The sequence below is a fragment of the Oreochromis aureus genome, linkage group 20 (assembly GCF_013358895.1).
Source record: "Oreochromis aureus strain Israel breed Guangdong linkage group 20, ZZ_aureus, whole genome shotgun sequence".
Lineage (NCBI taxonomy): Eukaryota > Metazoa > Chordata > Actinopteri > Cichliformes > Cichlidae > Oreochromis > Oreochromis aureus.
In genome coordinates, this window is record NC_052961.1 from 1,415,156 (window position 1) to 1,426,346 (window position 11,191).

At 44.4% G+C, this 11,191-nt stretch overlaps 1 protein-coding gene across 1 annotated transcript in view; it reads left to right on the plus strand.

Annotated features, from left to right (window-relative positions):
* Positions 1-10,581, plus strand: part of dnmt3bb.1 (DNA (cytosine-5-)-methyltransferase 3 beta, duplicate b.1) — a 52,061-nt gene extending 41,480 nt beyond the window's left edge. The window contains exons 13-22 of the mRNA XM_031749842.2: positions 1,135-1,247; positions 1,339-1,522; positions 2,445-2,529; positions 3,047-3,192; positions 4,628-4,718; positions 4,907-5,055; positions 6,900-6,985; positions 7,066-7,135; positions 7,218-7,336; positions 7,524-10,581. Of these exons, the coding sequence (XP_031605702.1) occupies positions 1,135-1,247; positions 1,339-1,522; positions 2,445-2,529; positions 3,047-3,192; positions 4,628-4,718; positions 4,907-5,055; positions 6,900-6,985; positions 7,066-7,135; positions 7,218-7,336; positions 7,524-7,665 (1,185 nt within the window). The 3' untranslated portion in view covers positions 7,666-10,581. The remainder of the gene's footprint in view (positions 1-1,134; positions 1,248-1,338; positions 1,523-2,444; positions 2,530-3,046; positions 3,193-4,627; positions 4,719-4,906; positions 5,056-6,899; positions 6,986-7,065; positions 7,136-7,217; positions 7,337-7,523) is intronic.
* The last annotated feature ends 610 nt before the right edge of the window (positions 10,582-11,191 follow it).

Genomic DNA, 11,191 nt, shown 5'->3' on the forward strand with positions numbered 1-11,191 from the left:
ACATTCATACCAGCACTTCGGTGGTTTCTATCTAACGCTCACACAGCGTGGGGCTAGTGCCTTGCCCAGGGATATTTGGCATGCAGACCGGAGAAGACGGGGAATTGAACCACCAACCTTCTGATTAGAAAATAAAACTACTCTCATTACCTGCAGAGAACAGAGTGAGGGCTAATTTGCATTCTGATAATATTTATGCTGCATTTATTATCTGATTCTTACAAACATGCAAACTGGTAATTACACAGGAGTTCACTCCCATTAACGAAAACAGTCTGGAAGCCAAAATGATTTTTACTTCCTGTGTGAGCAGCGTGGGATTTTCCCAGGAGAATAAAACAACCTGTTACTGTGCGGTCGAATAAATGGTTACGCTGAGAAACACTCGCTGTGGCAGCACGACGCTCGGTTAGCTGACAGCTGTCAGGGCTTTGACCACAGAGCGTGTGGAGACTTCCTCCTGCGCTGTCATCGTTCCAGATATCAGTTATTAATCAGCTCTAAATGCCTGGAGCCGACGCCCTCGGGGTAACGCAGCGCAACTCTTTGATTTCATTATTCTAAAAAGAAGAAAGAGTTTTTTCCCTCCAGGAGAGGTTAAAGGTCAGACAGCTTGCTTCATACTTGTTCTGTCCCTATAGGCTCAAATTTTGTTAATAAATATTTTGTACTTCTAAATCAAATGTGTATTTGTGTACTGAGTTTGGATTGTTACATTTGTGATTGACAGGACTTTGACCAATCAGCTGAAAGGAAGGAAGATCGGGTCAGCATTTGTACTTGAAATCGACACACAGCCAGGAAACTGAGCGCAGTTTTACACGTAGTTTTTTTCTTTGAGTCTTAACAAAAACTTGTGTAAATATTTTTTACACACACACAAATTCTCATCTGTAGATGCACAAACATACAACTTTCAGATATTTTGGTTTACAAGGTTACAAAACTCAGTTCACAAATACGCATTTGATTTAAAAGTACAAAATATTTATAAACAAAATCTGAGCCCATATGTCCCTCCTTCATTATCTAACCTAAAGTGTGCCGTTTGTTCAGGTCTGCCACGAACGAGCTTTTAATCTGAAGGGGCTTCCTGGTTGAGTAAATCATGAATGGTTTCCTGTGTGTGTTCAGGACGTGTACCTGGAGATGTCCTACATGTACGACGACGACGGTTACCAGTCTTACTGCACCGTTTGCTGCGGCGGTCGAGAGGTTCTTCTCTGCGGCAATGTGAACTGCTGCAGGTCCGACAGACAGGAACAGGAAACACACTGTCTCCTTTCTCTGCTCTTTGCTCTTTGCTCGGCTGACCTCCTCTCCACCTGCTCCCTCCAGGTGTTTCTGCGTGGACTGTCTGGACATCCTGGTGGACCCGGGTGCGTCTGACCAGGCGCGCTATCTGGACCCGTGGCGATGCTACATGTGCCAGCCGCTGCTGCAGTACGGCGTCCTCAAACGACGGCACGACTGGAGCCTCAAGCTGCAGGAGTTCTTCGCCAACGATAACGGACAGGAGTTTGTGAGTTTCGTATCTTTATCTGATCTTAGAAAGCACACCTGATGAAATCACATGGGTACCTCTGTGCCCCTCGTGTTTCCTCCTCTCGGTCAACAAACCAACCCTGAAACTTCATTTTGGGGGAGAGGATGAAGCTGCATGAGCAGGCGAGCAGGCCGGGTTAGCTTCATCACGCTGGGAGCTGATGCATGGGCCCGCCTTCTCGCCGTTACACCTCAGGCTGCTGCAGTAAAGCTGACGGTTTGACCCTGTGGGACACATTTATTGTCTGCGAGTTCCAAAGACACCTTCAGGTTCAGTTCCTGCCTGATGTGGACCTCAGAGCTGCAGACCCGTCAGCTGGAACCTGCTGCTTGGTCTCTGAGTCGCACTCGCCCTCCTACAGAAGACTCTGTGAAATACAGATGTGGGTGCGCATGTGAGCAGCTGTGGACACGCAGTGTGAAGCTGTGACGGCTCCCAGATAAGGACAGACCTCATGTCCTCGTACACCTGAAACATCCCCGCCATCAGTGGACAGAGGTCAGCGTAGAAGTTCAGACCGGTGAACCCACACGGTGAACCGAAGAACAGGGGGAACCAAAAACCCCAAAATCTGTTACAAAAGGAAGACGTTACCTGTGAGGAAGACGATTCCCGTGAAGACGTTTGCGGTCAGATCTGCTGCTGATTTAACAGACGTGACCTTGAGGGGAAGATCTCGGCTTTTTCCTTCTTTACTGGTGGAGTTTTGGTAAAAGCTGATGTGTATCTGTAAACTTCTGCCGTCACACGTTTCTTCTTTCTCTTCGTGTTTGCTTTGAGCTGCGTGGTTTTACTCTCTCGAGCTTATGATTGAGATGAAATGTGAGCGGGCGGCAGGTTTCTGACCTGTCGGCTGAGCATCAAGTCTCATTTCTGTTGTTTTCTGTTTGTCTTTCAGGAGAAACCAAAGATTTACCCAGCAGTCCCTGCAGAGCAGAGACGACCAATCAGAGTCCTGTCCCTGTTTGACGGCATTGCGACAGGTGAGGATGAAGGCGAGCTCAGGCTTAGGTTAAATTTTAAACCATCGCAGATGTTTAAGGTGTGTTTTGTTGAAATAAATAATCAGCCGCCCCTCCAGAGAGTCCAAGTTGTTCTGCAGCTGGTGGTCCTGCTTCTGGTCACCGTACCGGCTCATGGACCGATTCTGGTTAGAGTGACTGTACCAAACAGAACCAGGACTGCCGTCACCAGCTGCAGTCCAACGTGGAGGTGGAGAACAGCAGTGATCAACACCCCAACAGCAGACCCTAACAGACACCGACTGCTTGAAGGAGTCAGTTTAGTGGTCGAGCTACATTCCTACCCTCACCTGTGCTCAGGTGTGGTCACAGCTGAAGTTATGTGTAAGATGCGAGCTTCCTCTGAGGGATGACCGGGCTCAGAGAGACAGGCGAGGAGCTCAGAGCTGCTACTGTGTGTGTGTGTGTGTGTGTGTGTGTGTGTGTGTGTGTGTGTGTGTGTGTGTTCCTCTGTAAAGATGAGCGTGTTTGTTTCCAGGCTACCTGGTCCTGAGAGATCTGGGTTTTAAGGTGGGTCAGTATGTGGCATCAGAGGTGTGCGAGGACTCCATCTCAGTGGGCGTCGTCAGACATGAAGGAAAGATCAAGTACGTCCACGATGTGAGGAACATCACCAAGAAAAATGTAAGCAGGACAACGTCCGTGTGAAATTCTTCTTTGTTGTATTTGCAGTCTGTTTCGAGCTTGAGCTCAAATTTACTGAAATAAAACCAGTGAAACAGAACCAGTCTGCTGCCCCCTGCTGGGCTGTGAAGGTGGTGCCAGTCAGACACAAGACGTTACCTACACAAATAAATAAAAACTTTATTTTCATCAGTTTACATCAAATATTTGAAAAAATCCAATATCGTCAAAAACATCTTAGATGGTCTGATCTAGAATCTTAAATCTGATCATCTTTTTTATTTTAACATTACGCACGGCTGCTTTAGCTCTCTCTGTGGATTTACCTCAAATATTATAATCAAATGTGACTGAAGTGAACAATTCCCACTCAGGAAACTTTCAGTCACAAGTAAACAGAGTTTAATGTAATTCTTTTATCACAGACACAAAGTGGACAGAAAACAGGCTTCAGTCTTTGTATAGCTGATTATTGTGAAAGGACTGAACACACAGTGTTGTTCAGTCCTTTCACAATAAATTGTGTTTAAAGTGTTTGGTTGCTGCTTGTGTGAAATTGTGAAATCAGCGTCCCCCATAAATCACCTCCAGCAGGACTAAAATACTTGATTTAAACAAAGAGCAGAGTCCAAACAGGAAGCTCACTCCTCATACACACTGAGGGTAATCAGGGAGACACAGCTGCACACAGCAGACACCGTCACAGGGGAGGAAGCCAGACTGAAGACTAAGCACAAGCAATGCAGGACTACCAAAATAAAACAGGAAGTACATAATAAGAGTTTAGACATACAGCAGCTTAACAAAAAGGCTGAGAAAAGGTGGAAGAAGAAGAGTTTGAGTTTGTTCGGGCGTTTTAACGCTGGAACGAGACCGACACGAGCGCCGATTATTCCCAGCTTTACGCTGAGCAGAGCGAGGCTGCCAGCCGCAACAAAGAGCAGCTTCAGCCTTTAAATCCCCTCAGGAGGCCTTTCAACTGTTAGTCACACTCTCTGTGTGTGTGTGTGTTATGTAAGAGATTAATTAGAGCACCCCGCGTCACGCTCCCTTCTTCACGTTTAGTCCTCGGTTTAAACGGAGCGTTCGTGTTGATGATAAAGTTTTTATTTAATTATGTAAAATTCCCAAACCTCCGAGGGTCAAGCCTCAGAACAGGAATGTTTTATTGACCTTCTTCTTTCATAATGAGCGTTCATTAGCTCAGTATTGGGGGCACTGGACTGTTGGCATCAGCTGGAGCTTTGCAAAGTCTTTTCTTTCTAATAATCATTGTAAACATCACAGATGGACACAGGAGACACAACCCTCGAATCGTACAAACGTACACTCTGTTTTTACTCTTTTATTAGTTAGATTAGTTTTAAACGTTATTAAACTTCTCCTCTTTTATTGGCGAAACATTAAACTCATCGTGTTTCTCGGCCTCACTCAGATTCAGGAGTGGGGTCCGTTTGACCTGGTGATCGGAGGAAGTCCCTGCAACGACCTCTCCATCGTCAATCCTGCCAGGAAGGGCCTGTACGGTGAGTCCTGAGTGCAGTCTGGAGTATATTTAACACGTGTTTTGGTGATTTTCTACTCGTTTAAAGGCTCTGTCACCCAGCGTGATAGTTTAACTCTTTAAAGGTCGTTTCTGATGCAGAGATAATCTGCCTGTGTAGTCGCAGTGAGATTGAGCGTTTTTGACTCTTGGTGGTTTTTGTCTCTCCAGAAGGCACGGGCAGGTTGTTCTTCGAGTTTTATCGCCTTCTGAGTGAAGCCAAGCCCAAGGAGGGCGAGAACCGCCCATTTTTCTGGATGTTTGAGAACGTGGTCGCCATGGCCGTTAATGACAAAAGGGACATCTCGCGATTCCTGGAGGTCAGTCGCATGGGTGGAGACCAGGCTTGTGCAGTAAACTGAGTTAAAGTTCAGGAAATCTGCTTAAAGTAAACAAGTTCGTTTTTAATCAGGTTCTGACAAATATGTGTGATTGCTGCAGGTTTCTGGAGGCTGTGTTGGGTTACTGTTAAAATGTGTTCCACTACAGATTACAGATTACATGCCCAATAATGTAGTTTGAACATATTCCATTCCATTAATTACTCACTGTGAGTAACTTATTCTGAATACTTTGGATTACTTATTGTATTAATATTTAAAAGGCTCGTTTTGCTTTCAGAATTGCACATGATTATTTGCAGCTAGCAGGTTGTTAATGCTAACCATCAAGGCTAACAGTCTATGACCTAACCTCAGCTAACACCAGCTAACAATGTTAGCTCGGTGGTGAGTAGCCTTCAGTAATAGTAATAAATCACAGAGCAATAGTACATCAAAGATACTGAAGTGGCACAAAACCCAGGTAGCTACCACAACTAAAACAAGCTAGCTGCAGCAGGCTAACGTTAGCTTTTATAAAGAACTTCCAGATGTTTCTTTAGGTTGGAGTCTTTTGACCCTGAGAGCAGCCTGGTTGCCAACAGAGTTTGCATTGCACGCTCAGATTTCTTATGTAGTGGTGTCGGATTTTCCAAGTAAGAAATGCATTCCTGCCATGCACTGCTGGCTCTGTTGAGCTGGCTCCAGGTCCATTGTGTAACTGACGCCACCAACATTAACAGGATGCTGACATTAGAGCCTCTTATTATTGTGTTTGGGTTTCCAACAATGCATGGAATCACCAACATTAGAGAGGGGATAGCCTAACATATGACACAGGAAAAGACCGCTGTGTAATCCATTTATTTCAACAAAGTAACTGTATTCTGATTATCACCTTTTTAAACGGTAACTGTAACAGAATACAGTTACTCATATTTTGTCCCAAAAAGTTGATTCTGTTCATCTGGATGTTTCCAGTGGGGAAACGTTTCGTCACTCATCCAGGTGACTTCTTCAGTCTCAGCTGACTTACCAACCTTATAAACAGTACATTTGCATAAAGAGTGAAACTGAAACTTGTGCTCCAGTGGATGAAGAGATAAACCCTAAATACTGATCCGTATGCGGATCCCTGGTGAATTTGATGTGTCGGTCCACCAACTTTTTTACCATGTAGATTCAACATGTTTCAGATGGTCAAACAGTCACAAACAGCCTCTGCTCCTGAAATCTGTTTTAGTGTCTTTGGTCCTTTTGGTGTCTGAAAATTGTTTCCAAGGCCACAGTGACGTACTCCGAGTGACCCGGGAGCCACAAAATCATTAAATTATATGAATATAAATCCTCAGAAACTGGAACTGAGCTGAATTATTTTAATTGATGACCGTAGATATTAAAAGTGGATTTGGTGTGTCTGTTTCACGCTGCACATTCAGAGGGGATTGGTCTCTGTGGTCTGAGTTACAGACGTAACGTTGTAGTGAGGAGCGCTTGGAAACGTTTTGGGTGTAAATCCAGGACAAGTTTGAGAGCTCAGATTCATCAGAAAGCAAATAAACTTGAATATACAGATGATGATGGCGCACAAGTCTGAAAACTAAATTTGCAGGATGTCTAAACAACGTTAATATTCAGTTAGAGATGAAAAGAAGACGACGTCTCTGTCTTACAGCTATGAATAAGCTTAGAATCATTTAAAAATGTTTTGAGATTTATTAAAATGGCCGTCTGATGATCTGGGTCATTTTTCCACGGCTCTGAGAAGACGTGGGGTAAAAACCAGTCTGTGTTCATGAGTAATTATGGGATGTATTCAGGTATTTATCGACCTTGCTTTGCAGTGTAACCCTGTGATGATCGATGCCATCGAGGTCTCTGCTGCTCACCGTGCTCGATACTTCTGGGGGAACCTGCCGGGGATGAACAGGTGAGCAGATCTTCATCAGAAACTCGCCCAGCATTGTGAGTGCAGACAGTTTGAACAGTGTGATCTCTCCTGTGCTTCAGGCCTCTGTGCGCCTCAGGGATGGACAAGCTGCAGCTGCAGGACTGTCTGGATCATGGCCGAGTGGCCAAGGTCGGTCATAACGCCGTGAAAGGAAACATTTTCACGTGCAGGTATTTTGCTCTTGACTGATGATGCGTCTCTTGTCTCGTAGTTTGGAAAGGTGCGCACCATCACTACTCGCTCCAACTCCATCAAACAGGGGAAAGACCAGCACTTCCCCGTGTTGATGAATGGGAAGGAGGACATCCTGTGGTGCACCGAGCTGGAGAGGTGAGCGGTTAACACACGCGCTGCTGCTTTTGGCAGATACACTGTGAAAGAGTCCAGTGAGATACATCCCAGCTAATGTGCTGATGACAGGTCGCACGACACAGCCATTCGCTCGGTCTTCCTTCTCACTGTGCAGAAAAACTTTCAATATATCATCTTTAGGCGGCTGATCTTCTCCCCTCTGCAGGATCTTTGGTTTCCCCGTCCACTACACTGACGTGTCCAACATGGGTCGTGGCGCCCGGCAGAAGCTCCTGGGCCGGTCTTGGAGCGTCCCCGTCATCAGGCATCTGTTCGCTCCGCTCAAAGACTACTTCGCCTGTGAATAAGAAGAAAGCCGCCATCACCAGCAAACACACACACCAGCTTTTTTGCCGAGAACCGTCAGCAGCCAGCCGTTTCCTCCCCTCCATCGGACATTTCGGAAGGCAAATGGCTGGTTTGACAAAACATCAGCGCGGCGGGGAAACGGTTCGAGATGCTGCCTGGATTCTACTTTAGATCCACATAACACACACTAACACAGATTCACAGCTTAGGGAAAGACATTGGCTGCCCTGGAAACATAGGGGGCGGAGTCTAGTCAGATGAGCAATGGTGAGATGGATAAGGAGGCCAGTAGAGCGATTCGCACTTCCTCGGGGAGTTAAAAGGGAACGATGACACCCACGCCTTTGCTTTGTTAACATTACGACTGTAGCGTGACTTTAATAGGATTTTAGCTTCTTTAAACGCCCTTGGAGGGCATCGTTTTTAGGATAACACCTAGAAGTTTTAGAAGATGGAGAACGGCGTAGTAGCGAGCTTTTAATCTCAAACAAAAACACTTAAAAACTGACTTGAACCAAAGGCGGAGCTGACGTCCTGTTCCTGTTTTATCCGCCAACGTCAGTCCGCCGTAATGATGCTGTGGCTTTTGGTCCAAACTTTGCGAGTGCACTCGACAGTCAAACTGCTGCAGGATGTTTTTAAAGGACCAAACTAAGAAACCCTCGTTGGGAAAAACCATTGATCGGTATAAGCTACTGACCTGAAGCTAACCTGGAAACATGAGACGGGATTTAGCTTTATATTTAGATCACTTTATATTGATAGATTTAGTTAATTTTAGGAAATAAAAGTACTTTTGTTTATTCCTTATTATATTAGCACACTAGATTGAAGTGGCTGTATTGTACTTTTTTGTTGTTCCTCTGACTTTCAGTCTGTTTAAGGGTTTTTGCATGTTAAAGGTTTGCAAAGTGGAACCCAAAGAAAACACTGCTGCTGAACTGCCTCAAATGCCTCGTTTGTAGTCCAGACTTTTCTCTGTCACCACGTAACACGCTGGTGTAACAGCCATTAAACCGGTGCATAGTCAGGAACACTCAAACTAAATCCAGATGCAGCCAAAAATGACAAAAGAAGAAGTTAGTTTAGTGTTAGCTTGGTGGTAATTGGTGTTTCAATGTTTTAATACAAAAACGTAAAAATTCACGTACATTTTAAAAAAGGGAACACATAGGAAGCTATTTACGCCAAAGTCAAGCTTTCTAAATTCAGAGGTAACACTCTGGAGGCATAACAGTGATGTCACATGACTTAATCAGTATTCTCATCAGTGATATTTGAATGTAAAAATATATTAAAAAACAAACAATAAACAGTCCCTCAGATACAAAGTTAAAAGTCACAGAAAACTCTGCTGGTTACATATGTAACAGGCTCCGACCAATCGGAGCAGGCCACAGAGAGTCGTCACAGGTTTTTATAGCAGTGGTTACAAAAGTATCATTTTATCACACAAACTGACCAATCAGAGCAGACTGTGCTTGTCAGGAAGGAGAGAGCCTTAAAACCAGAACAGGTGTGCAGTATGAAAAGATGTGTTTTAGTTTGAGTTTGTAGCGAGCGAGATGTGGGCGCACTCAGGATGTTGTCACGGCGATCTCTTCATACGGATACTTGAAACAAGCTGATGCAGAAAGACAAAAACTGAAAGGCAGAGAGGGGGCTCATCTTCTGTTAACGTCTGCAGACAGCTGATGAACACACGTATGACGTTTGTGCTACTGTAGATGTTTTGTTACTGTAACGGGCGGATGCCGTTTCATTAGAATCCAGGAAAGGCTGCGAGTCTCTGAGCGTTAGCGCGCGGTCTCTTCCACTGAGAGGGAGAAACACTGGTGACCACGCCTCGGCTGTGAAAGATCACGACTGCTGTTCATTGATGGCGTTTCCAGAAAACGTGACGAGAAACCATCTCGTTACGTCCTCTGGTCTGTGTGGAGCACGTGTGTTTTCTTGGAAATGCTCCTCAGCAGCGACGGCGAGTCTTTAATGGTCTCTGTTACTGCCCCTCTGATAAGGACTCCCGTGTTTCTGTGATGATGTCAACTCTCGTGACTACTTTATTCTAGATCGTTGATGTCGATTTCCCAAAAGAAATTCCACGCCCCACACAGCGCCATCTGTGGGTAGCAGTCCTGAAACGCTTGTTAGTTTTTTGTTAACTGGAACACTTTGAAATGCTGTTTTAAGGCCGTCACCAAACCAAAGTGAACGGGCATTACCTCCTACACCATCGCGTCTGTGAGTACATGCTGTAGCCGTCTGCTCTGTGCGCTCTGTGTATATACAGCTTCTATTTTATCACTGGAACTTTGTTTTTTTGTTCAGTGTTCTTGCGTACTGTATCGGTAGAAAGGTTTACAAGTGTTCTAACTCACGTTTGACTAAGAACTGCATCATATTTTGAAAAATGCACAAGTCTTTGTAAAGAACCTTTTGGACTTTCATGCTCTTTTACAGATATGGTGCTTCAAAAGTGCCGCCAGGACCTTTTTCCTGGTTTGAACGGCCTTTCACAAACCAAAAACTTCATGTTTACATGCTTCGTTAATAACTGCTGAACTCATTGAATGTTTTTGCTGGAAAACAAAAAAAGAGTTTTTGTAAACTGCTCTTTAAAACATTTTATATGATAGTTTATATTAACACGGTATAAATCTCGCTAATGTTCTAGTGCAGAGTAGCTCGTATTAATAAGATGTTTAATTTTGATGAAAAGTGAGGACGCTTGTAGGCCTGTGTGCAACTTATAATCCCATTGAAAACTTTTCTTTTACCTTTTTATAAATCTTTTATGAAAACTCAAAAAAAAAACATTTTTACACTTTATTTTATTAGAGGAAAACGTTGCTGTATTTTTGTGTACTTTCTATAGCAGCATATATAATTTTTACTCAATAAAAACCTAAACATGGCGGTGTGTCCAGTGTTATGTTCATCCACTAATTATTTGTATTGACTTCTTTGGTACAGTGTCACAGGGATCATTCATGCCAGCAGGGGTTAAAGTGGGATTTGGCAGCTGGGCTGATCCTGGGATCGGGTTTAGTAGTTCAGCGTGGAGAAAGATTCACTTAGAATTAAGTCACATGATAACTTTAAGTCACATGATAACAGGCTTTTGCCCTGGGTCCTGGGTTCAAATCTGGGCGGAGCCGAAGCTGGAACGGATGCTTGTGAAGCGGTGATCAGCCGGCCTGTGCTGCTGCTCTCAATTAAAAAGGATATGAGCAGATGTTCCACAGCTGATTTTCTATGATGAGACACAATAAGAAGTCAGCTAGTGAATCTAATCATCATCACCTTTAACATAAATGTCTGCTGCCCCTGATGTAACCGAACACAGAGCATGAGCGCCGTGGCTCAGTACCAGTCCAACCAGCTCAGCCTCCACTAAGCGGTCCCAAACTGCTGAGCAGGCATGCATGCAAAGCTTGAATGAGACAAAATTACCTTTGAAAATATAGTCTCTTCTCTCACTTCCAGTCTATCAGATTGAAGGTGCTGAAATGTTGCTCTGGCTCA